This window comes from Mustela putorius, unplaced genomic scaffold (genome assembly GCF_011764305.1).
Source record: "Mustela putorius furo isolate JIRA1106 unplaced genomic scaffold, ASM1176430v1.1 tig00003859_pilon_pilon_pilon, whole genome shotgun sequence".
NCBI lineage: Eukaryota > Metazoa > Chordata > Mammalia > Carnivora > Mustelidae > Mustela > Mustela putorius.
This window is the reverse complement of record NW_025422011.1, coordinates 10,346,655-10,374,138: the sequence shown is the minus strand read 5'-3', so window position 1 is coordinate 10,374,138 and position 27,484 is coordinate 10,346,655. Positions and strand designations below refer to the sequence as shown.

Below are 27,484 nucleotides of genomic sequence, written 5' to 3'. Positions count from 1 at the left end.
TAATCTAAGACTGGCCCGTCAAGTCTTTTTCTTCCCGTTGCATCAACCATTCTTTCCTCCATTCACTTGGCATCTCTACCCTTGTCATCTTCAGGTTCCCTCCCACCAAGACTGCCCTCCACTCCATAAACACAAACTCATATACAGAATTTAACATGCCCAGACCTCAGTGTCTCTGTGCATTCACAGACACCAGCTTCACAATCAAGTTGGCCTGCCTGGTATCAACGTGGATTCGCCAGGCCCACCACATACTGGTTGAGTTAGAGTTTCCTGGAGCTGACCTAGGGGGCATTTATATTTTAAACAAGTTCCAGGTAATTCCTGATGTGTTTGGAAACCAGTGTTTCAAGGGCTAAAATCTGCTCTACAACCGATGAAATGCAGATATTACTTAGTTAGCCTCTGGAAACCACTTCCATTAGCTCCAACTGATTCAAGACCTTTAGTCTTAACCCATTAAGGTAAATAATTCAGGACTCTGAGTCCAGGACCAATGGTGGATCAGACACTCAGATGGAAATTAGTGGAGGGACTTTCTCAGGCTTGCTGTAAAGCCGCTCTGGTTCTGTCCCACAATGCTATTGGTTTCCAATAGCAACACTAGCCTTCCAGTTTGGGACAGAACCCAGGAGAGCTAAGAAATCAGAGAGTCTGTCAACAGAGAGCTAAATATACATTCAAGAGTTACCTAAGGGTGTTGTCTGTATTCAGGCTCAAAAAGTAACACAACTCTCCATTTTTCCCAGTCCACTTAGATCTAGACAGGTGTCCTGATTATCCAAGGAGTGACTGTGCTCAGAGTTACTTTGTGTGGATTAGAAATTTTTATCAAGATAGGCTGAAAATCAGTATGGAGAGCCTCCAGGCTTGTAGCCTCCTAGGGACTTCATTTTTCAAGTCAGTAAACCCCAACTCATCATGGTAGCAAGGCCCTGTGGGATCTACCTCTTGCTCACCTCCCCAACTTCACAGCTTTCTACCTCCTTACCAACCAACCACATTACAGCTACTCCTGATCTTCATTCTGACCCTTGAAAACCCTTTATCTGCTGTTTCCTCCCCCTGGAAAATTCTCCTGTTGGTTCTTCACAGAGCAACCTCTTTTCATTCTTCAGGTCTTCATCAAAAGTCACTTCCCCAGACAGCCCTCCTGGGTCCTCTGGATCGCGTCTAAGGCATATTTCCATCCCCCATAACTCTCGGTCCCACTGTCCTGGTTACCGACTTTGTAGCAGAGAGTACTGTCTGAATTTGTTTCCTTTTATTCCTTTAATTCTTCTCCTTTTCCAAAAGAATATAGGCTCCATGAGGGCTAGAATTTTCCTCTCTCATTCACCATTGTATCACTGGCACCTAAAATTATTATTGGCATAGAAGAGGGGCTCAAAATATATTTGTGGAGTAAAAGCAAGGACGGATGGATGGATGGACAGTTGGATGCATGGATGGATGGATGGATGGGTGGGTGGTGGTGGTGGTGGTGGTAGGTTAACAGGGAGGGAAAATTGAAAGAATGAAGAGATCTCACTTCTTGCCTTGGTTTTCTATAGTGGCGAGAGTATGCAAAGTTTTACTTTCTGTTTAGATTTTCAGATTTGAAAAAAATGCTTTGAAGAAATTTGCAAAAAATTAGGATATGAAAATCATACTGAAATTAAGGGTTTCTCTCTCTCTCTCTCTCTTTTTTTTTTTTTTTTTTTTTTTTTTTTTTTTTTTTTTTTTTTTTGGTGAATCAGAGTTCCTTTTAGGCTTCTTGAAGAATCCATGAACACAGAGAAACAGAGGATATGGATTGAATGATAACAGTAATGATAATCACAAAATAACTTCAATGATAATACTGTTCATAGACAATGTTTAGGTAGGTCCCAGGATGTGAGAAATGCTTTGTAACTGTTGGTCACAATTTCATTTAATTCTCCCAGCAACCCTAGGAGGTTGATTCTATGATCAATCCATTCCGATGTGGGGTTTAAGATCTGTCTAACTCATATAGAGTCACACAGTTAGTAACCAGAGTGTCCTGGATTTACTCTGGTGTGAAGTCAGACAGAAGCTGAATAAGGTGCCATACAATTAATTAGTTAGTTAATAAGGCACTGTGCAACACTGGGCAAGTTAAGCTCTGTGCTTAGTTTTCACATCTGGAAAATGGGGCTAATAAAACTACATATTTCTGCTAGGTATTACTGAGACAATTAAGTCAGCTAATGCACGTAAAGCAAGTGGAACGGTATTCAGCATATAGCAGGAATTTGGCAAATCTTAGCTACGATTTAATGACAATTATAATAATAATAATTAGCTCCTCAGTAATAAATAGGTGCAGCACAATAAAAGAGGTAATGTTGAGCACATAGCAAACATTTCATAACTCTAAGTTATAATTTAGTAATAATCGCTATTATAATAATAGCCACCTCTGCAATGTTTTATTTTGCTATTATACTATTCTGACTACCACACAGAGAAGAATCCCCAAGAACTGATCATTTAGCTTTGAGGGGGTCAGTTAAAGAGTAATTGAGTGTTTCACCCCAAACCTTCCCACACTCATCGTTATCCGGCACTGACAAGGCAGCTAAAGAATGAAAGAAATGTGTAGAAACGGCATCTTGTGTCATAGAACGCCCTCCTGACTGTTGGTCTAGATGAGGTCAACGAATAGCTGTCAGAAATCGTTCCATAGGCCTTGTCCCTGGCTCACAATTGCTCTGCATCTCCTGGGATTTGATACTAAATCTTCAGTAGTTTTGGTTTCAGTGTACAGGAAACCTTGATCCACACCCTTCATCCCTGTGGAGAAGAGAGCACGCCCTTCATCCCATGACTGACCTCACTTCCTAGATTCCTTCTCTTTATGGGCTCAGTGGAAGTGACACGGCCCACATCCCTGTAATCATCATACAGAAATATGAACTGAATTTTTAGAGCAAGGATGCTCATTCTAAAAAATTCTAGGAGACCAGGGCAGATCCTAATGCTTACTACCAAGAGTCATATCCTACTTTAGGCATTATCATCTATTAAAGTCTCAACAACCACAGATAGATCTTAACGTTTCTAAGCATATATTTTTTTAGAGCATCACATTGTGTGTGACTTTAGATTTTCATAGAAAAGAAATATTCAGAAATCTAGGATTGCCTGAAAACTTGAAAAATCAGCATGACAGACACACACACAATTTTACCGGCATCCTATCTGTGTTTTAAAAGTACAAAAAGCAATGATCTGAAACAAGCCAAGTCTAGTAAATATGTTTCATGAAATCACGAGGTACATCTTCTTGATCTGAGGCCCATCAGCTAGCCTACTCACTCCTGAGGGTTCAGTAAGAATTTCTACCAGCACATCACAATGTTTGGTTCCGTGGAGGCAAAAAAAAAAAAAAAAAAAGTCAAAAACAGATTTTTGCCCTTTTAAAGTGGGAGTAGGGGCCAAGGAGAGGAAGAAGAGAAAGAGAAGGTAGAATTTTAGTGGAAGGCACCACACCGAAGTAAAAGAAGATCAGAGGAGGATTGGGGGAGGTGGGTAACGGGGGAGCACACAGAGACAGGGAATCTGTAATCCAGAATTTCTGTGACAGATAGGACACAGATGTCGCTTAATCTAATAATTCTTTTTTTCCAGACAAGTATACCAGACCATCATAGAGATCTGGAACAAACGCATGTAAAATTCTTTCCATCTGAGGGGCACATGGGTGGCTCAGTGAGTTAAAGCCTCTGCCTTAGGTTCAAGGTCATGATCCCAGGGTCCTGGAATCGAGTCCCGCATCGGGTTCTCTGCTCAGCAGGGAGCCTGCTTCCTCCTCTCTCTGCCTGCTTCTCTGCCTACTTGTGATCTCTGTCTGTCAAATAAATAAATAAATAATCTTTTTAAGAAAATCTTTCCATCTGAGAGATATGGGGCAGTAGAAAGTTCTGAAGGTGGTATAGCTTCCTTTATAAAGGAATGGATGCTCTTACTCTCCTGGGCTGTCCTAGAGTTCAGAACCACTGAACATAAACCTACATGAAATGGAATAGAGATGGTATTGCTTGGATAATTCAAACAAAAATGCTCCCCAACTATGCATCAAGGATTGTGAAATCAATAGGTACTCCAGCTCCTCTCCCCCACCCAGATACACAGTCTTAAGCAAAGTATTCAACTTCAATATACCTCAGTTTCTTCTTCTGGAAAATGAGAGTCGATGCCATCTTTGCAGGGTTATTGGAGTTACAATAGGTAAGTATTAAGCACTTATCATGGCTCTTCACAGATAAAAGGAAATCGAGAATTGATAGGTTTTATTGTTCTAATTATCTGATATGTACAATTAAGACATAGTCACTCTGGACCACAGTCTTCTCTTCCACACAACTAGAGGGTAGAACCACATTTCCAAGAGTACTTATAATTTTAATGTGTCCTCTGTGATATCATTTTGCTTGCATGGCCTGAAAACTGCCTCTTTTTCCTTCTGTCGGAATCAAGAGTCTCTGATACATTGCTTTTGGACACCAGAATACTAGAGTGGTGGTCCTTCCACACACCCTGAGTCAGGCCATATCATTTCTGGTATCTTGGACTTACCTCGGTGTTTTCTGATACTGCTGGTTCAGAATTGCTAGTTGGTTTTTTCAGCTTTCCCTCTTTTTAATTGTCGTTGTTGTTTTTGTATTCCCACTGGAGGGATTGGCAAACTTTTTATGGGAAGGGTCAGATAGTAAATACTAAAGTCTTTGCAGGCTACACGGTGTTGGTCAGAATGACTCGACTCTGCCATTCAGCATAAAGCAATGCTAGACAATATGTGAATGAATGGGTGTGGCCGTGTGCCAATAAAACTTTATCTATGGGCCCTGGATGTGAATTTCATGTAATTTTCATGTGTGTGAAAAATACTACTCTTTTGATTTTTTTCCCCCCAGCAACATAAAAACATAAAACCCAGTCCTGTACGCCACTAAAGGAGTAGCAGAAAGGATCTGGCCTGAGGATGAACCATAGTTTTCCAAACCATTTTCCAGGGGAAGCTCCCAGAAAGAGATTTTCATCCCTTTCTCAAAGTCTTTCTGGAGAGCATTTTGCTAGTCTTCCTGCTAGGAAGACTCCACGATCTTCCAAGGATCCCAAGACCTCTGGACGCCCCCACCCCAAGCACACTGAAGGAAGAACAAGCCCACTTACCACATGATCATAATCACTAACTTCATTACAATCTCATTCAAAATGTTGAAGAATTCCACCATCAGCTTGGCCTGCTCGCCCATCTTCCCCATGGCGATGCCAAAAGCGATAAAAAAACCTATCAGACCTGTTGGGGGAAATCACATTACACAGAAGGGCAGATTAGAAATATGTGTTTCTTCTTCCTCCTTCACCATTCCCGACATAGGGAGCCACCTTCTCCCCTGCCTGTTGCCCTGTGAATTAGGCATTCGGCTTCACACTGAAAATACCTTTCTCCTGGATAATTATGGCATCCCCTAACATTTCCCACAACAGCAAGTTGAACTGTCAGTGGTGTTAGTTCCTTGGAGGAAATGAATTCTGTTTCATTCCAAACTCAAAACGCTCTCTTCTCCTCACTTATGAAATCAGGGGTAAGCTGATTCCATAGTCCATAGATTAATGAAGGAAGGCTTGTTGGAACTTGGGGATTATCGTGCAAACTTTGGAGCCTACATCAGAACTGCAGAGACCAATTAGCCAAGAAAATCCCTGCCACGGTTATGTCTATGTTAGTTTGGTGTTATTCTAAACTCATGCGTGGCTGGTATGTTTCACTGTAGGAAAATCCTGGGCATAAAAGTATTTTTCTACTGCTACATGCCTAATGTGAGAAGGAGGAAGAATGTTGAAAAGTCAAATGGAAAGCAATGAGAAATCAAAAACAGTTGGGAAACCCCAATTGACCAAGTTCATTTGGATTTAACTTGTTATTAATTCTTCATCATTCTTTTCATGGTCAAAATTGGTAGAATGCTTCCTTTTTTACTGCATTTTTTTTTTGCAATATCATAAAGGCAGAATATAGACTCTGTAACTTTCTAGCCCCTTAGTCCCCTTCTCCCTTCACTTGACATCACTTGACTTCAATCTCAATCCAGCCCCACCACAGCCTGTAAGAGCAATCCTAAGCCGGGCTGTAAGGATGTGGGGAACTCTGTCCCCATCAAATTGCACTGGGTCCTGAACCAGCTCCAACACCTAAGCTTGGGTCTTATCTCTGTATTGTCTTTGCCTCATTCCCTCCACCTGAGTACCTGTCCTGGGAAGCGCCATATACTTTGGTTCCTCCAAGCTAGGCCTGGCTTCTCTCTCCCCACAAGATTCCCTCCCTTCACCATTCCTTCCCATTCTTGTCCTCAGAGTCTCACCCCCAGCCTGAAGTCTCACCCAGGCCTACCCAGGGACTGGGGCACTAACATGGCTTACAGACATCCCCATTACTGCTGATCTGAATTTCTGATTCCCAGTCAGGCTGTGCCCTCATCCCATTCCTGACCCACAATTGCCAGTCCTGGGGCTCCAATTCTGACTACTTGCATGAACTGTCAGTCTATGCTACTGTCCCTTTGGCCACAGGACCTTGCTTACCCATCTGACATTTTCTCTGAAATGTAGTATGGCCTATCCCCTATACCCCTCTCCTTCCTTCCTCTTCCCTACACCAGCCTTATCCCATTTTTGCAGACCTAATTGCTAGTCCTCTCTATTACATTCAGTTTCCTATTTTGTTGAGTTCTGCCCAGAGTCTTGAGTTATACTGGGAAAATTATAGCATTACAGTTCGATTCTCTTGGGGAGGAATTCTTTTTCTCTGAACCTCTGACTTTACCTTTTTCCTAGCTCCCCCAAAACCACTCACTTCCCCACACCAAGCACATATCAACTCAGACTGTGCAACTATCCTTCTTTGGAGCCTCTCTCTTTACCAAAAAGAACCCATCACGTGCACCCAGGAATGTTAATCCCCAGTAGTGAATACTTGTCCTTTTCAGATCTCAGCCACAAAGACCGGCAAGGGCCTTACAAGTGGGTTATTGGCCACAGAGACTGGCTTCATGAAATTTAGTGATCAGGGAAGAGTGGTCTAGCTCTCCCATCACATATGGAACCAAATCTGGGCTATTCCCAAGCCCTTCTCTCAAGCACATAGAGAAGAGTTTGCTAGGTGTGTAGTGCGAAATAATCTGTGAAGATTCTGGCTGAGAAGAGCTAGTATTACCCAGTTAATTTCATTTGGAGATTTTAAGAGAAAAAACTCAAGGTCTCGAAATCTCAAAGAGCTGGCAGTAAAAAGTTCCCCTTGTAGGGTCAGCAGAAACTGGGCCACATCTATCACTAAGAGAGAGAAGTTGGAAGGAGCAAACTCTACCAGGAATTTATTTAATGGTTGGGGTTAGAGGAGAGAGCTCAGAAGTGGTCTGGAGGTTACTGGGGAAAGAAATGAGTACCTCAAGAAGAGGGAGCCCAGAGCCAAGGTTTTGTCTTCACTTACTGCAATGCCTGATCATTGGGACTTTCCAAAACAAAACAAAAGCCACCTTCTCCACCCTTAGAAGACCAAGGGATTTGTACATGGGAAGTTTCTCAACAGTCTAACTTCCCTTGGCTTTCCAGAGCTCTGTCTGCCGCTGCCCACCCATGTCCAGCTTCCATGTCACTTCCTCTGTCAACATCACCTCACTAAAGTCACTTACTGGAACTGGGATGTTTTGCTTGAACAAAGCCCCCTTAGACTGGATTGCTGGGGCTGAGAGAGTAGTGAGTTGTGTTGAAACTCCCCAGTACAGCCCAGGGTCAACATGACTTCCCAGAATCCACCAAGAATCTGGAAACGACCATGAAAGTCTTCTGAATGATTCACCCCAAAATTTTGGCCTCATGACTCATGGTCTTAACCTCCTCCAGAATATGTAGTGGACTGTGGGTTCACTTTGGGGCTTCAGGGACAGAGTATGGCTAGGAAGGTCCTGAAAGGATCACACACATCTGGCAATGGGCGAGAAGGGGTGGATCCAGGGTGGATCTGAGGGTATTTGCAAGTTCCCCTCAGAGGAACTCACCCTCTGTCCTCTCTCTTTCCTCCTGTCATCTCACACTGACTGTTAACAATGTTTATTGATCTTCCATTGCCTCTCCTCCATGCTCTCACTTACTCAACCTGCTTCCCACCAGGCCAAACTAAAAGATCCCTACTGAAGCTTCTGCTTTTCAGTGCCTAGACAATCCTCCTTCTTCTCTACCTCTTTGTCTCAACAATTCTGGGTAAGGTAGGTGTCAGGTGAGCAAGTTTAGAACAAACAAACAGGATACCCAGTTAAAGTGTGGATTTCAGATAAAGAACGGATATATTTTATTTTAGTATAAGTATGTCCCTTCCAATATTTGGGACATACCCTACGCTAAAAAAGTCATTTGTTGCTCACCTGGAATTCACACCTAACTGGGCGTCTAGTCCTTTCTCTGACAACCCTACTAAGGAGACAAGGGCATTTGATCTCCTAGATGGTAAAGTGGAAGGACCATTGAGCTTATCCCCTTCTAGCCAGCAATCCCTCAAATCCTTAGAAATCTTGCTTGCATGGATCAATCTATTTCTCCTGCCTAGCTTCCCTGTTTCTCTCAGCTTAGGGTCAAATGTCCTTCTTTCTTGTGTGAGGGACATCAGTTTAACAGTGGGTGTGGGGTAGGTTGGAGGGTGGACCCAGGGGGTGGATGGGGAGCAAACTGAGCAAATGGGAGTCACCCACGTGATGGGTGTCTTCATTCTCTACCAGCTGTTTTCTTATTGAGCTCCTCAGCTCTCCATCCACCTTGGATAGTGACCATAGCCTGCACCAGCAGCAGAGCACAAGGCATAGACTACTGTGCCTCACGGGTGCAATCTCATTTAATACTCATGATGATCTACCAGAGAAACGCAATCCCAACCCCACTTTACACATGAAGCTTGAGAAGCAGAGCAACTCAGCCACTGTCAGCTCACCCGTGAGTGGTCCATAAGGGATCCAAACCTGGTCTGCTTGCCAAGCCAAAGACCCAAAACCATGGAAGGCTAGGAAGGCTCCAGACTAGAGGAAAAGGACTCATTGGAATCCCAAAAAATTAAAGAAAGTCATTTCCTTTGGATAAGCTCCTTTGGGGCACCAACACCAACACTTTACACTCCTGATAGCATTGTGTTTGTTTCAAGAATATGAAAGCTGGGGTAGGCTGCTCCTGTGCCTAGCACAGCATTAACACCCAAGAACAGCTCAAAAAATAATATAATATAATATGAAAACTTAAAAAATGAAAAAATAGGATGTGTAACTTCATGAAATAGACAGTCAGAGATAGTTATTTGTCAACACCACACAGAGAGTCAGGGAATGTGCCCAATGAATGTTAGTGCCCTCTTTTTTTATAACCAACCCCTAGCTGCCATGTTCCCTCATGGTCTTTCTTGCCCTCTTTCTTCCTTAATGTCTCAACTATCGGTAACCATGACCCTCAACTTGCTCTCTAGAGAGAACATCCTGCTCTACCTACAGAATATCAGCGACAGGTTTTCTGAGAAGGGAGGCAGGGCTGCTGGGTGCTGAGAAGCAGGATGGGTTGGCCATCGTCTCCCCCTGCGATGAACACCAGGTTGCCTACCTAAAACATTCATGCCGTCCTTGAACTCCAGGCCCTTCTTGATAACCACCTTCGCTTCCTCAGGTGCCTCAGTCACAGTCTCGTTCAACAAGGAGATGACAGCATTGGTGGCATTGCCCTCCTCATCTGATGGAGGCGGCACCAAGACTTTCTTGGTCACCGTTTGAATCTAACGGAGTGGGGGAGAACAAAAACGTGAGAGGTTTATCACCCAAAGTCTAGCTACTTATATGTTTATAAAGTTCCCAGTATGTGAAAAAATAATTAAGAACTGTCAAAACAAGGTTACAAAGGTTGGGGGATACTTTATATGTTTGTGTTTAACAAAGTGACATTTTATGACACAAATATAGTGGGAAATGATTGTTCTCATCACGTGATAATCACAGGATTTATAACTTTCATATGTAATGTGGTGTGATCCAGTAATGGGACGCACACTTCAAGGTGGGGGACAGACGTCTACTTCTTACATTCCCATGATGGTAGCCCCGCATCTTGGAGACAACATCCGACATCCAACATGGATGCTCTTCATAATGGCGAAACCAATTGGATGACCCTTCTTGTCCTTTAGGAGGGGTCTTGGATCTGGTCAAGAGTAGGAGAGTAAGGGTTTTGGCAGGGATCAGGTGAGGCCTCATGGTCCACCTGCTTTGCTCCTTCCTGCCTGGTTCCTGTCTAGCAGAGTCTTCACAGACCCACTCATTTGGGCTCCTTCCAGAATCATGTTCTGCTGGGCATCTCCATCTGATCACCAGATGTACTAGCAGCCAGCAGCTACAATGACAGGGATGTTGGCTTATATTTCTAGATCAAAATGTAAGGAAAGAAAACACCCACTCCTTCTAGACAGTGATGCCAAGCCTTGCTCAATATTTCCCAAGCAATCTCCGTGGAAATGGCCTCCCAAGAACCTCTCATGCTATTCCTCGACATCTGTGACATCCATTCTATTTTTAAAGGTGCCAGGCACCCTGCATGCAGAGTGCTGTGAAAATTCACATCAGAGCCCAGAGAAACAATACCTCCAAGGGTATTAAAATAGAACTCATGCAGAATCCTAGAATGTCAGTGCTGGTATGTAGTAGGCAACAGATGGCTGAACCCTGAATAGATACGGAAGGGGAGGCATAGGGAACTCAAATGACTTGTCAATCAATAGAGCTCTTGGCAGAGCTGGGACTTGAACTCAGAGGGCCTGAACACCACTGAATTCTTCTATTCCCTAAGCTCCATGGTCCCAGTTCACTGTGGCGGGGCCAAACAGTGAGCAATGCCAAACTGACCATTGTCCAAAGTGGGAGAAAAGCAGGATATGCTCTGTTCTAGCCTGTGCAGGGAAGGAGGAAGCTCAGGCTGAGTATGCAAGGAGAGAACAGGAAGCTCATGGTCCCCTTGGCCTGGGCAACGTCAGCATGAAGAAAGAACACAGGAACCATCCAAAGGGAGGCTTCTGCGAGCAAGAGATTCACGCTCCCAGGGTAAATGGGAAGACCAGAAGCCAACTGGGGACCTGTCCTTGGAATGTTAAAGAAGCCAAGGCTTGAGTCCAAAAGACTAGTGGCCCTAGTGGTAAATAAACGGTGGCTTTCAGGGTCAAGTGCACAGCCTGCCATCTATCATCTCTTCTGTCAACGGTAACCCCTCAAGGCTCCAGGGCTAACTACCTGCAGGGCAGATGGCAAGCTAGTTGCTGAAGCGGGATTCAGGGTGAGGCATGTCTGACTCCAAAATCAGTTTCTAAACAGCACAGACCAGTGGTTTAAGTTGCAGGCAAGTTGCTAGGGATATAGGAACATGGGCCTGGTTTCTGCCTGAGTTCTTGATCTGGGCCTACCTGGGTTGGACAGCGCCATCTAGGTGCCAATTCCAGTCTACCTAAGTCCAAGCCACCAGGGTCTCTCACCTTAGAACCTGCAAAAGCCGGCTCACTGCTATTCCCACCGGCCTTCTAGTCTACCTGCAAACACCAGGTAAGTTCAGCTCCCCAGAGCTCTGTCTACATCTAAAGCTGCTGGGTTGATTTCTTAAAAATAGAAAAACAGTTGTCTCCCTGTGCCTAAAACTCTCTTAGAGTAAGTTCCTGAGACTGGCCGTGGCCTACCAGGTCCTGCCTGAGCTAGGCTTTGCTTCCCCCAGTTCACTCTACCTCCCACACACTGGCCTTCCTTCTCTCTGAGGGCAACACCTCTGGGCAGGCTCCGCCCCCAGTCCCCAGCAGCTCCACCCTATTCTCAGCCTAGCTCAGTTTGTCCCTCACTCTTTCAGCTCAGGTGTCTCTCACAGTTAGTGCAGAGCCCTTCATCCTGCCTCTGGTGCTCAGAGAGCACTTACCTTAATTTTTTTAATAGCTTGTGTATGTACGTGATATTTGTTCTGGTCTGTGTTCCCCACTCCCTGAATGTAAGTTCCCCTGGGCAGGGACCCAGAGTGTCTCGTTGCCCGTGGCGTCCCCTGCATAGTAGGGAGCCTGGCACCTCCACAAGTGCGGAGTGGATGAGTGAACTGGATTCCCAGGAAGAGAAGACCCACATGGTCCCTGTCACTGGGTCGGATTCCTGTGGTCTGGCCGCAACTGACTGCCTGTTGCTGTCCTGGAAACCTCGGCTTGGGTCACCTCCCTGCTCTGTAAGACACGGGGCCTGCCACCTGGGGGAAGACAGCCTCTACTCTGGGGATGTGCACCTTCCTCTTTGCAGCCCTGTGTCTAACTCTGATCGTGAAGGCCCCCAAGACCCAAGATGGGCTTTTTGTCATCACTTCCAGCTGTATCCCAACGGCACAAAAGGCACCCCTCAGGCATCATTTCTCTCTGGCAATGCAATGTCACCCTATGATGAGTCCCTTTCTCTGGGTCCTCTTCGAGGTCCTCCTGAGTCCATGGATGGCTCCTTGTTTAAGACCCCTTTCCTCTAGGCTGCCTGAAGTCCAGCTTAAGGAATCTGCATGCTCCCTTGCCCTGAGGTAGATGAATGACCTACACAGGGGTGCTGAGGTGGCACAGTCAGGTGAGCATCTGACTCTGGGTTTCGGTTTGGGTCATGATCTCAGGGTCGTGAGATGGAGCCCCATGTGGGTCTTTGCACTCAGCATGGGAGTCTGCTTGAGATTCTCTCTCCCTCTCCTTCTGCCCCTCCTGCTCCTGCTCTCTCTGTCTCTAAAATAAATAAATCATTTTAAAAAATTCTACAGAATTTTTCCTCTGATTATCCTAACTCAAATGGACAGTGACCCTGGGCTTTGCTGGGGGATGAAGGGTTCATTCCTTATGAATGTTGCCAGTGGGGGCAGAAGGAGGTGTCCCGGGAGGGGGCGGGGCAGGGAACAGCTCAGCCCTCAGTGGTCCTGCCATGGACAGCTCCAAGCCAAGACCGCCCACTGACCAGACAAGTCGCTGAGTGCGAGCACGGCTCCCCGCAGTCCAGAACAACAGCTCCAGGGGCATGCCTGCTTCAGTGTCCCGCTATTGAGGGCACCAAAGGGGGCGTCCTTGTATGGAACATGGACACGACAGGGCCCAAGAAGGAAGCCCCGATCCTTGCCTCCCCAGTTCCACAGCTATACTTCCACAGTGTTCTTTTCAGAATGTTAACAACAGATGGGGCACCCGCTTATGTCTCTCTCTCCAAAGCAGGTGAATGCATCTTTCTAAGTGGGCTGGCAGAGGTCCAAATCCACTCTACAGAGGGAGTGCCAGGAAACACCTCTCCTTGGCCGCTGCTCTTCCCTCCCCAGCTAACCTCCAGAGCTGAAATGATTTCTTTTACTTTTGTCATCATTATTTATTTATTTATTTATTTACAGATTTTATTTATTTATTTGACAGACAGAGATCACAAGTAGGCAGAGAGGCAGGCAGAGAGAGAGGAGGAAGCAGGCTCCCTGCTGAGCAGAGAGGGGCTCCATCCCAGGACCCTGGGACCCTGACCTGAGCCAAAGGCAGAGGCTTTAACCCATCATTTTTTTTTTTAATGGAACCTTTTGGTTTTGCTTTTTATTGTTTTCTTAAATTTTATTTTATTTTTATTTTTTACTGGAGTAGAGCTGACTACAAGATCACTTTAGTTTCAGGTATACAACGCGGTGACCAGACAAGTCGGTCTGTTAGACCATGCTCACCCCCAGGGCAGCTGCCCTCCATCACCACACAACTCTACTATAGTAGCACTGACTCTCTTCCCTCCGCTATGCCCTTCATCCCTGTGACTTGCTCAGTCCATTAACTGGAAGCCTGTGTCACTGTCTTCCCTCGGCCCATGTTTTCCATCCTCTTCCCTCTACCAGCCATCCGTTTGTTCTCTGGATTTATCAGTCTGCTACTGGTTTTTGCTTGTTTGTTTATTTGTTTGTCTTGTTTTTTAGATTGCACGTATAAGTGAAATCATATGGTATTTGTCTTTCTCTGATTGATTTCCCTTAGCATCCTACCCTCCGGGTCCATTCACATTGTTACAAATGGCAACATCTCATTCTTTTTGAAAGCTGAGTAATATTCCATTGTGTATATATACACATCTTATTTTCTTTTTAATTTTATTTATTTATTTATCAGAGAGAGAGAAAGTGAGCAAGAGAGCACAAGCAGGGCTGTGGGAGAGAGAGAAGGAGACTCCCCGTCGAGCAGGAAGTCCACTGCGGGACTTGATCCCAGAACCCTGGGATCATGACCTGAGCCGAAGGCAGATGCTTAACCCACTGAACCACCCAGGTGCCCCATACACATCTTCCTTATCCGGGAAATGCGTTTCTTTAACATAGTGCCATGCTATGGTGCCCGAAGACTGGCATCAGAAATCGGAGAACATATCCTAACCCAGAGTCATTTGGGCTCCCCAGTGATTGGCAACAGTATTTTGGGGGCAGCTGGGAAGGGAAACGGTTCCTCCAGGCCGCCTCTTTCTTGAGTTCAATTTTCTGTGCTTTCCTGGAAATGACTGAAGGAGAGGGTCTTTGGTTCTAGTTGACTTGCTCCCTGGGTTACTGGGAACTGGAGTATATTCTAACCTAACCTGACCTTGGGGCTAGACAACAGACTGGTGAGTGGGGCCTCGGAGGCTCTCACGGTGGCTCTGCTCAGCAGAATCATCCATTTTTTAAGAATCATAATGCTTTAAAAAATTGATCTTCCTGTATGCACTTGGTGGGAATAGACATTAATACAAATTTTTGTAGAGCCATTTTGCAACATCCAGCAAATCTGAAATATGAAACTCTTTGGCAAGACATAAGTGCCCAAGAATTTATTTTTTAGATATACTACACGGTCATGAAAAGAGAGAGAGAGAGAGAATGCTAAACCTCGTTAAATAAAAAGCAAGTGTAACACGGCATGAGTAATGCAGTTCACTCGGGTGGATTTTTTTTTTATTAAGATTATGCATACATGCAGTTGAGTATCTGACCCGTGTCTGGGCTCAGGTCATGATCTCAGGGATGTAAGCTCCATCCGCATGTTGGACTTCGAGCTCAGCACAGTCTGCTGGCGTCTCTCTCCCCCTCTGCCCTCCCCGTGCTCGCACACGCTCTCTCACTCTCTCCTGCTCTCTCTTGCTCTACAATAAATAAATCTTGGAAAAAAAAAAGATATTGCACACATCATACTATATATTCAGAAGGAAACAAAATTCCCAGCATGGCTATTTCTTAGGACCAAAAGTGAGGACTTGACTCCTTTTTTTTTTTTTTTTTTTTTTTTTTTTTTTTTTTTTTTTAAAGATTTTATTTATTTATTTGTCAGAGAGAGAGTGAGTGAGAGCGAGCACAGGTAGACAGAGTGGAAGGAAGAGTCAGAGGGAGAAGCAGGCTCCCTGTGGAGCAAGGAGCCCGATGTGGGACTCGATCCCAGGACGCTGAGATCATGACCTGAGCCGAAGGCAGCTGCTTAACCAACTGAGCCACCCAGGCGTCCCAGGACTTGACTCCTTACGTGCGTCTAGACTGTTTAAACTTTTTACAATCCTCGTGTATTACTTCCACAATTTGAAAAATACCCTCTCCCTGGGCCCACACTAGAGATTCTGACTCTGTAGGTCATGTGTATTTTTTAAATCTACCCCTTGCAGTTTTGCTATACTACCAACACTGAGATCCACTCGGCATTCTAGAGTGTTGTGGGCAAAAGTGATAAAAATGCATCTTTGAGGGGTGCCTGGGTGGCTCAGTGGGTTAAAGCCTCTGCCTTTGGCTCAGGTCATGGTCTCAGGGTCCTGGAATCGAGCCCTCTGTTGGGCTCTCTGCTCAGCAGGGAGCCTGCTTCCCCGCCCCCCTCTGCCTGCCTCTCTGCCTACTTGTGATCTCTGTCATATAAATAAGTAATTAAAAAAAAATGTGTCTTTGGACAACATGCAGAGGGAAACCACAAACAAGGAAAGAGGTAACAGGAAGGAAAAAAAATAGGTAAGAAAGGGGATTCCCAGAGCAAAATGTTAAGTGAGCTGGAAAAAATAAAAAGAAGTTTAATAACAAAACAAAACAAAACAAAAACTAAATAAATAAATAAACATGACTTTAATCCCAAAATCCTGCGGCAAATCATCTCAAACAAGCTCTAGAGAGAGAGATAATTTAATATAAGGAAATGACTCCCCAGAGCTGGTTCAGTGAAACACTCTGCAAGTTGCTATCTTGCTCATTTAGGAGGCTGAAGGGGCATATAGCATTGGAACGTTGGGTTACCTGTTGAAAACAGGCCTGGACCAGGTTTTCAGGAAAGAGATTGCGAATAAGGTCCAGGAAGGCATCCAGGCTGGACACTTCATCATTCTTCTTCCCTGGCCCCAGCTGCTTCTTGAGTTTGGGGTTTCCTGGGTGGATCGCCAAGACCAGGATGACCCCCAGCACCGCAGCGATGATGGTTGTGGACATGTAATACACCATGGCTCTCGTCCCCAGGCGCCCACTGGCTTTAGCATCCAGGCCCGACAACCCTGCATTGAAAAGATATTGGAAACTCCTGTGATGTCTCTGTTAACTGCCCATCTCTGCATCCCCGTAACACGGCTCTGTATTACTCAGATGCATTCGTGGTTGATTACGGCTGCTGCTACTGAAGATTCCAATCCTACAGTTTACGGTTTGATCCGCCAAGGACATTTTTGAGGTTCGAGAGAACTGTGGAGAGTTGACGATCTCTTCTTCCGAGTTTATAAACCTGATCTCTCTCGTTCAGAGTTTATAAACTGACCGGTAACTACTTTTTTGTCAGTCTGCAATAGTGAGCAATAATGAGTTAAAGTTGAATATATTCCATTTTTAATTCCGAGATGATGTCCTTCCCATTTATTTAGCATTAAGACATCTTTTCTTTATGAAGTGACGGTGCTAGTACCTGCTGGTTTTTACTTCATTGTTGTTATTAATGTCCTCACTTAAAAAAAAAAAAAAGAAAAGCTGGTAGTCCTGGTGATTGATATCAAGAGTCTAGCCTAGTGATCTAGCACAGCCCTCCTTCCTCTGAGGTGAAGCACAAAATGTAGGTGGAGACCTACATCTTCCAACCTGGTGCAGGAATTAGAGAACACAAAGATGGGACTTCATCTATACTGGGGGAGGTCCTGTGATTGCTGGAGGAAATTCCAAGCCAAGTCACAAAAACTCCTACCTTCACTGGGTTTTTTCCCAGTTGTTTATTCTAGTTTTCTACTTCCTGGTTTCAGTTTCTGCTTTTACTAGACAAGAGGGATTGTAGCCCTTGCTGTGGGGGGAGGAAGTCATTGGTGTGAACTTTCCTGAATTGAGCTGACCCGCATTTGAGCCACTTCTCCTTACAACCAAAAGTCGGATTCTGGCCAACAGATGCTCACTTTCCTGGCCAGCTTGCCCTATCTATGTTCTGTTAAATGGGCATGGAGAACATTTTCTCTGGTTTGCAAAGAAGCCTTTACGGGGACAGTACAATGTCACTCAGTCTGGGCTGAATAATGAGACCTTGCATTCACCGGGCTCACTGGTTGACCAGAGACTCTAGAAAAACCAGGCTAAGCATCTGAATCTCTCGGTGTTTCCAGGCCTCACTTTCCTTATAAGGTGGAGAGTCCAGAGGGACCGCTTTCTCAAGGTCACCCAGATGGCACCCAAATACCAATCAAAGCCTAGCTTTCAGGGTGCCTGGGTGGCACAGTGGGTTAAGCCTCTGCCTCCGGCTCAGGTCATGATCTCAGGGTCTTGGGATTGAGCCCCGCATTGGGCTCTCTGCTCAGCAGGGAGCCTGCTTCCCCCTCTCTCTCTGCCTGCCTCTCTGGCTACTCATGATCTCTCTCTCTCTGTCAAATAAATAAAATCTTTAAAAACAAACAAACAAAAAAACCTAGCTTTCATCCTTAACTCCAAGCTCAGTCTCTAAACTCCATGAATTTACCCTATTCGAGCAATATTATTTGGTAAGGAAAAAAACTGCCAGTATAAGCCCATAGAAGCAAACAAATTCTTTCAAATAAAACAATTCTTTCAGCCCAAAACAAGCAAACATGACTTACACATTAAGAGTGCTTTTCTCAAAAACCTCAAAGGGTTTCAAATCTAATCTTTATTTTATTTTTAATACCCACTTCCCTCTATACCTAGTTAAACAGTTAAGAGAAAATTTCCTCTCCTATTTGTTACTTTTATTTATCAAAATCTGAGCCAAGTATAATTTGGAAAATTAGAAAAGTATACATCCAAAATTAAAACCTCTAATTTTTGTTTATCATCACTTTTAATGTGGCTGTTTCCCTTTCATCTTTTATTGCTAGACAGAGAGATGGTCAGACTGATCAATAGATGGAAAACTTTTTTTTTAGGATTCAAAATCTCCTTTTGAGAGACAGGAAAACCAAGGCTCTGAAATAAAATGACACAGATCATCCCAATTATTCATTCCACCAAACTGAGATTCAGTGGTCCATCAACAAGCCAGAGCAGAGGTGTGATTCCCTGTGGCCAGGTACCAGAGAGATGGTCTTACCTGTGATTAAGCTGGAGATGATGAGAGGCAGGATAAGCATTTTTAACATCCTCATGAGTATATCCCCTGGAAAGGCTATTAACATGACCACATCAGGGTGGAGGGGAGATGCCAAGCGAAGAAGGCCTCCACACACTGCCCCCAGGATGACACCTAGAAGAGAGAGAGGGGAAATATTTGAGTTTGTGTTTTGCCTGAGTCAAATGAATAGCTCTAGGGATTCAGTAACATTGACCTTTCTCATACCTCTCTGTTATCGGATGATGAATAACATGTTACGAAAATATCATTATATAAGTCAAGTTCATTTTAATGACTAGGGAGAGAATATTGTGAACCTCTGTCTATTCTGACAAGCAGCACTGGGAGGGTCTAGGAGATCCTTCTCTCCTTGATTTGACTAATTTCTTTGAGGATACTCTTCATTTTTATCCTCAGAGATTGACAGCAGAAATAATCCCTCACATACTGCCAAATACTGCTTCCCCTTCTCTAAGCCTCAGCCTGGCCAGTGGCATGGCGCTTCATGTATTCTAACTGCATACCAGATAAAAAAAAAGTTTGATCTACCAAGCTGGTTGTGAGTTTCCTTTCTCCTTCTATTTTCTTTGGCTCCCAAAGATTTCCCCATGGCTCATTCTTAAGAAGTTTTGTCCTTGACTTCTATGTTCTTTTACATAATCTTTAGACTCGCCTTTGTGGGAGACTTTTATGGGAGATTAGGGGGCATCTCTCAAAGTGTATAATTTGAGAAGAAACAATGTGGGCAGAGTTGCTGGTGGGAGCCTTTCACTTTGCATGCTCGGGGATTCCACAAGACTAACCATGTATCTGCAAACAGACAGCTGATATGAAAGATCTTGTAGAAACCACAAATCAGGTCAGACATAGCACCACTAGCTGAGATGGGGAGTAGTTCCTAGGTCCATGAACTGGGGTGTTAACTCCAGGGGTGTGCAGAGAGCACTGTGGTCAAAAGCCTGATCTTTTTTTTTTTTTTACTTTCACAGGAGGAAAACATACTTCTTGATGACCTATGATGAGTGAAATTTCTTTACATGGAAGGTAAGCTTTGGAAACCCCTACCACACTTCTGTCTTCTATCATTAAGTGAACAGAACTGTGGCAAGCCCGCAGTTCTGACCCTGGTCCACTGATGTCCAGGATGATAGACTCAGAGGAGGAGAAGTTAGGGAGCTGAGTGGGGAAAGGGTTGGAGGTGAGGAGTTGTTCATTGCTTCTCTGTGTAGCCTAGGAGAGAGCTGAAGAACAAGGAGGGATAAAGATAGGAAATGGTGTGGTTGTCATTTCAAGACTGGGCAACTTGCCCACTTTTCAACAAACCCTGGTTGAAAACCCAAGATGAAGATTGTGTCAACAGTCACACCAAAGGACACCCACAGCCCAGGGAAGGTCTGAGGCAGAGGAATCAGACTCTGGAGAAGAACCCTCTTCCAGCCTGACCTCATTCGCTAACGTGCTGGGCTAATCTAAGGTAATAGGGTGTGTAGAGGCTACACCTCAGGAGCCCCTTCATGGGGTTTTCAGCACCAGCTGCCTTTATCTTCAGGCAGGTATTCCTCTAAATGTGCTATGCCGATCATCTGCTTAGGAATAACCTAGAAGGTCTGTTAAGACACAGATTCCAAGACCTCACTGCATATGGCCCAAAGTCTACATGTGCAGGGCCGGGAATCTGCCTGTTAACGTATTCACGGGAAGTTGTAAGGACCACTAGAATCCCAAGGAAGAAAAATGCATGACTGGGGCAGGTGAGGGGAACATTATGCCATCAAGGCAGCTGTGGGCAAAGGAGGCCTTAGGGAAGGCATGAGGCTTTCATCCTGCAGCAGGGCTGGCTGTGTGACCCAGCTTCCGCCCAGAGCCAGGAGAGAGCCAGGAAGGAGGGAAGGCCCCTGTCACCTACCAAACACAGTCAGTGTGAGCAGGAGATTCTTCCCCAGCTTGTCACACAGACGTAGGCCCAGGTGTCGCTGCTTGGGCTCCTCTGAGCTGAGGTGGCTGTCGTGCATTCGGACTTCCACCTGCTTGGGCATGTTGTTGGCACTGCAACAGAAGCACAAAGAGTGGTGAGAGCTCAGTGGGTGCCACCCAGATACAGTCAGAGGCGCTCGGGCAATAGCAGGTCAAACAGGCCTCCCCCCCAGACACAGAGGGGTATCTGGAACCAGGGGTAGGAAAATAAAAACCAGAACAACTCAGGGTACTCTGAATTACAGTTGGCCTGTAAGGAGGACACCAGGACACACTGAACACCCATGTGCTGGGCATGCCTATCCCTACCATCTTGGATCATCATGGTAAAGAAAAGGCGTACCAGCAAGGGGCCCCTGGGAGGCTCAGTAGATTAAGCGTCTGCCTTTGGCTCATGTCATGATCTCAGGGTCCTGGCATCAAACCCTGCGTCCCACTCCCTGCTCAGCTGGTAGTCTGCTTCTCCCACTCCTTCTGTCCCTCCTCTTCCCCACCCCTCTGTCTGTCTCAATTAAAAAAATATTTTTTAAAAAGACCTACCACAAGCAGTGGTAAGGATTTTGTCTAAGAGTTGCCCACCAAGGTAACTCTGAGAGGCAAGAATCTCTGTCCTGTTTTCCAGAAAGTAACTTCCTCAGGGTCACAGGTTACAAGAAATGGAGATATAAACCCAGATATGTCTGCCTCCAAAACCTGAGCTCTTCCATTCTTAGATCAATAGCAAAGAGGTGATGTTGAATGATCTGAATCAGATCTGAGGTCAGAAGAGTTATGACCTAAATCATGCCACATTAAAATGCCTCTGAGCTCAAGTCTTCCCCATCCTGGTCACATCAAAGTCATCAGTGTGGGTAGGCCAAGCTTTGCCTCTCTTTTGGAAAGGATGGTTTACCTAGTTTTTTAAAAATTCAATCGACTGTGGTTTTTAATAGGTCATTTGCACGGCCAAGGCTGCGCTAAGCTGCCCGCATCATGCTACACAGTGTCCAAGAAGGATGGCTTTAAGAAGCATGTGATCACCTTCATCCTTCAAGGCAGCCCAGCCCTTTCCCAGATAAACCCCATGTGACCCCAAACAATGGTGAGGGTCTGCAATGCAACGCTTGATGGGGTAATAAGCACCCTACCTCTTTTTCCAGCTTTGCCATTTGCCAGGCCAATAAGATTTCAAATTTCAGCTTGGAGTTTGACATAGAAAGGCCTTTTTTTTTTTTTTTTTTTTTACTTTGACAACTTAAGACACTTTTGTCAGCTGCCATTTCCAATCACCATCATGTGATTACAGATTTTTTAGCCATCTTTAACACCTAGAAAGATGGGTCACAGCCTCCGACTAAATGGCAACGCCTTCCAGGATGGGAGGGTGTGAGCCTTATCCCGACATTCTCACCACAGCCTGGAAAAGCTTTCTTTGGGGATGATTATCAATCTGCAAACCTGTGGTTGTAATAGAAATAGCTTGGGTTTTGTAAACAGGGAACGTAGGATTCAAATCGTGCCTCCATCGCTTGCTAGCTGTGTGGTGTGTAGAAAGAAGGCCTTAATGCCTCGCTTGTGGAAACTGAACATCACAATGCATGTTAGGGGCCTGCCATAGCACTGGCGTCTGCGGTCCCTTCATGCAGGGAGCGTGGACACACACAGTCTTCATCAAGTTCATGACGAGGGTGACACGTAACTCAAAGGACCTACCTATTGTCACTTCCGTCCCAGCAAGACACTGAGCTTAGCTCCCAGAGTCTCAGATTGAAGACCAAGGACACAAGCACATCTACTTACTTTTTTATAACAGACTGCTTAATATACTTGCTACCAAAATACTTTGAAATTAGCAATGATGTTTCCCAGTCTGGTTAGAATACCCAACTGAAACTCTTAGTCCAAAATATAAGCATCTTGGTCTCCCCGGAGTGGCCTGATTATCTACTCATCTGGTTCGTTTGGGGCCAACCTCGACTAGCTGACACGTGTGCACTAACGATCTCTCAGAAAGCAGGACAGGACGGCTCGCAGGAAGCAGATGAGGGCCAATCCGGTCAGCAAGCAACAAACAGCGTTTCTTCTAATCACTAAGCGAAACAGACAGGAAGGCTCTTTGGATGACACAGCAGAGGCAAATGATCAAAACGATCTTTTTTAACACGGATAGACCACATTTTGATGTTTCCATTGGGATCTTTTGATATTTTTAAACACGTCTCCAGCCAGTCATCTGAAGCTCTAAATCAAGAAATAGCCAAAAAAGAAGGGGGACCATGTGTGTTTCGGAATTAGAGAAGGGATCCGTCAGCCAGCCTTTGGCAACGCGCGGCATCCCCGGGAGACTGTATTCCCCTGCCTTCTGCTTCAACTGAAGCCATTTTGCCACTGATGTTAGACTCGGGCACATGGTTGGTATTTAAGTGAAACTAACAAGTATTTACACCAAACATTCCAGCAAATTCCATAGGATATAACAAAAGTGTCAGGCATCGACACAGCCATGTCAAAGTGAAAACAGACAGATACTGGTTTAACATGCACTCAGTCCAGCAGTTGGCTTGGGAGCCTGTGGCGCATGATCCTTGGTCTGATTCTCAGGCTGTGACAAAATGTCCCTGCAACCCCGAGTCAAAAACCAGCCACATCAAAGGAGCAGCGCCAAAATGCCATGAACTCACCTGTATTTACTGAGAGGATTCCCATGACGTCCTCAGCCCCGCCTCTCCCCCCCCACTTGAAATGAAACAAATGCTCCAGGCTCATAGGAGTCCATGACATCTGCACGTAGAGAATGATTTGTAAATTACTTCAGGATCCCAGCCTGCATCTAGGAACCCGAAGTCCCCTAAGAACTCATGGTAAAGATTCCACAGCAGCCTAAATGATCACTGCATCCCCACAACACGAGGAGAGCACGAAACAGCAAATATTATAGATAACAGCATTATATCATACTATAGAACAGTACAGAGCTGTTTCCAAGCCGTATACAGCTTCAGAATATCTTAAATGAGATTATCCACGTACACGGCTATCTGAATGCTGGTTCCTGAAAGCACATAGTCACAGCGGTAATCGCAAGGATACCTCCCACTTACTGAGTATTCTGTATGTCAGCCACTCTGCTCAGGAAAGAGTAAGGGGCAATCCTTGCTCTTGAGGAGCACGTGAGGGGAAACAGAAAGCCCTTTGTACAGTACTAGTCTGCTTCACTTGTGAGTCACAGTCGAGCTCTGCAGGGCTTACCATGCTATGGGAAAAATGGCACCCACCTCGCATTGTGAAACAAGAGTGTTCAAGAAAGGCTCCCTAGAGGGCTGATGCCAGAGCTGTATCTTAAAGAAAGGATTTAATGCCAACATCTTCATCTGCCACCAGTCTGTGAGCCCCGGGAGAGCAGGGCTGTGATCTTTCACACCTTGCTCCAAGTGATTGATGAATGTTTGCGTGGAGAAATGAGGAATTAGAAAGCAACAACAAAGGACACCTTGCTTTCTCCTGGGAACAAGGCCCTTTCATGGACAGACTGGTAGCAGCCGGCTTTAGCAAGCCTCCTTCCAGGCTTGCATTTATGCCACGGAATTCCACTGGACACATATGACAGACCCCATGCTGTTCGAGGTGCTAAAGATACCATGATAAACAGAGAGGGAACATCCTTCACTCTCACAGAGTGCGCATTTTAGTGGAAGACCAACTAAATGAACACACATATTTCAAGTGGAGATACGATCAGGGCGATTCTGCCTCAGAGGCCCAGGGAAGGCTTCTGTGACAAGGAGACATTAGAACAAAGAAGAGCGGAAGATAGATGCTTTGGAAACCGGTCTATCCAAACTTGAGCTTGAAGCTCCCACCAGATACAACTCTGGACATCTACATGCTGGATAAGCACAGGAAGTTATCTCAAGTGTGTATTCTTAGCCCCTTATCAATCCTCCCTTCCTACAGCTTTGGGGGTGCACCCCAAACCAAGTGAGAAGGAATTGAAAAGTCCAGATGTGCCTTGGTTGGCCCAAATCCACCCAGCCTGATGCTGGCCAACACCGCTGACCACTTCAAGTTCTCCTTGAGGGCCTTTGGGATGGAAGATTTAGCAAGACAATTCCTTAACATTGGATGTTTCTGTAAACCAACATCTGCTGGATCACTCCCCATAGCCCCGCAAAGCATGGCCACGTGATGGGACAGCCGTTTGGATGACTGAAAACCGGAAGAAATAGCCTGTAATTTCCTGCAGCCCAAACTTCTCTACCAAATGAGGTCAATGCTGTTCACGGGGCCGTCGCTGCCCCGGCCAGACCCCCCCCCCCCCCCAGAAGCTGGCTCGCCGGCACGCTCAGCTCATCGCTCAAGACTCCCTCCGTGGCCTGAAAGGGAACATGTCGTCAGGCTGGTGCTGAGCTTCAAGCTCTTCTCAGAACCTGCTTTTCATCAGCATTTGATTTCCCGTGCTCTGTCAAGAGCCTCTAAGAATAGGCTCCTTAGATGTGGGGTCAGATTCAGAATTCCTGCCTGTACCCTTCTGTGGTGCCATATCTGGCACCAAACTCTTTATTCCTCCTCCACTGGCCCGGTGGGATGGCAGCAGAACATTCCCAGGGAATCCAAAAGCAACGGACGTGTTTTGGCCTAGAGGTTGTGAGAACCTCCAAGGGGCATCACCACGCAGCCCTCTGCTGCCCAGGGCCGAGAGCCTGAGGGGACAACACTCAGGAACTGCCCTATTGGGGGAATCCTAGGTTAGAGCCTCAAGAACAGAACTAGGGCCTACTGAGGGGCTTTTCCTCAAGCCGTTGGTGTGCTGGGGCCGGCAGCTCAAAGCATGGAACACCACAATGTGGTGATTACAGCTGTGATCACCTCACGTGCGGGATTTCCCCTGCTCCCTAAAGAATACCATCTTTGCTGTAAAAGGGACTGAAACTCTAAGACAGTGGGGGCGTTGCCAGCCCACCAGTCCCGTTCCCCTTGCTAGGTCCTGTAAGACCTGCTGGAACGGGGTCAAGGAAGCTCACTGACCAAGAAGTCAGACTCTCTCTCTCTCTCTCTTTCTCTGACAGCCACTGTGTCCTCAAAGACCCCATGAATGAAACTCAAGGTTTACAACTCCCAAATCCCCCTCAGTCCCTTCTTCTGTCCATCTTTGGGCTTCTATGTCCATTTCTCAGATCCCAAAAACACTTTCTAGAAAGGACCTGTTGGTGAACCACTTCACCAATGATATTCCTTTTCTATGGCCTTCTCCTGGACATCCAGAGGTCTGGCTAAAGAACATGGCATATAGTTTTCCCAAACTGTGACAGGATTGGACCTGCGGACAAAATAAAACAGGTAGTCAGGTGGTCTGGGTTCTAACTCCAGGCCTGCTGCTATCTGGCTGTGTTAGAAATAGCACGGGGGATAAAATGGGTATAAAGCTGCTTAGGAAAATCAAGAGACAGGAGATAAAGTAGTACGAAAACAAATTCAGTGTCAGAAACCAATAGGGTTTAGGTATCATTTTTGGCCGATTTTGGGGGGGTGTCCCAAGCTCTTAACTTATAAAATAAAAGGGCTGATTTAGAAATTCTTTAATGCTCTAAGGTTCTGTGATTCTCTGTGGGGAGGGAGAGGATCTTCCCCACCCTCAGTAGCCTCCATTTTTGGTCACTCGGGACTGAATAAGCTTAGAGTTTACTAAGGGATGAATCATGACCAACCATGAGGGGACCTCCCAGTTCTTCGCATCGGTCCCCACAGGGAGAGGCAGACATGTGACTTAGAGACAAGAGACACACCAATGATAGAATAGCCACCATTGCTTTCTGACCTTAACTGTGTTTCTCTTTCCAAAAGCATGATTTAGTAACACTACTAATGCTGGGTTAGGGCTCAAATTTGCTACCACAATTCAGACACAGGCATCTTCTTTTTTTTTAATAATTTTTTTAAGATTTTATTTATTTATTTATTTGACACAGAGAGAGACAAAGGGGGGAGGTCACAAGAAGGCAGAGAGGCAGGCAGAGAGAGAGAGAGAGAGGAGGAAGCAGGCTCCCTGCTGAGAGCCCACTGGGGGACTCAATCCCAGGACGCTGGGATCATGACCTGAGCCGAAGGCAGAGACTCAACCCTCTGAGCCACCCAGGCACCCCCAGATAAAGGCATCTTCTTAATCCCCCATCTACACCCTTGACCAGGTCTCAGCCTAGATTTCTGAGATGGGCGGGTCAATGTCACAGGAACAGAGTCAAACAGGTGGACTGGCATTGGGACTAGCCAATCGCCAAACTGATCCCTAACTCCCTGAGAGATCACCCATATCGTTTACAGTCAACTCGCACGGAATTGGAGATTCGTTCATACACAGGAACATTCCGGATGAGAAATTGCAGGAAAAAGTCTTTTCTTCATACCGTTTCCCAAACCAGTGGGCCCTCACTGGCTAACCTCACCAAAGGCAAATATAGAGCCAACTGGGGCTTTTGGGTATCCTCACACAAGGAGTAAGGAAGAAGTTAGAGGAGACAGGGTTCTGATGAGGTAAATAAAAACAATATCCATTTCTCCCAGAAAGAGACTATTAAAACACCAGCCACCAAATGATTAGCAGGTGCCAAAAGGTGACTTTTGGTGACTGTGTGGAACACAATTACATCATTCCATGGCCATGGGGTTCTTCATTAAAATGTCCTTTCCCTGCCATGCCTGGGACAACGTGTTAATTTCTTGGGCAACGTCACCCAGTTCACTGGGTCAGCGTAGAGCTTCCATGAGAGAATACTAGGAAAGCACCATGGAATATGTAACATGTAATTGATATTCAAGGTTAGTTCCCCTCCCTTGTCTTAAATGCCTAAAATGGTGCAAAATGACCATTAAGACAGTTGCTTTACAGTGGAGTTTGAGTGAGTTGAGTTTTGGCGACAAATAGTG

The 27,484-nt window shown here is 45.5% G+C and overlaps 1 protein-coding gene across 4 annotated transcripts in view; it reads right to left on the bottom strand.

Annotated features, from left to right (window-relative positions):
* SLC1A2 (solute carrier family 1 member 2) overlaps positions 1–27,484 on the bottom strand; it is a 145,207-nt gene that overhangs the window by 38,582 nt on the left and 79,141 nt on the right. For all 4 annotated transcript variants that reach the window (XM_004755983.3, XM_045066022.1, XM_004755981.3 and 1 more), the window contains exons 2-6: positions 20,517–20,656; positions 18,590–18,742; positions 16,321–16,571; positions 9,643–9,811; positions 5,182–5,308 (exon numbers count right to left, since the gene is read on the bottom strand). In XM_004755983.3, the coding sequence (XP_004756040.1) occupies positions 5,182–5,308; positions 9,643–9,811; positions 16,321–16,571; positions 18,590–18,742; positions 20,517–20,656 (840 nt within the window). The remainder of the gene's footprint in view (positions 1–5,181; positions 5,309–9,642; positions 9,812–16,320; positions 16,572–18,589; positions 18,743–20,516; positions 20,657–27,484) is intronic.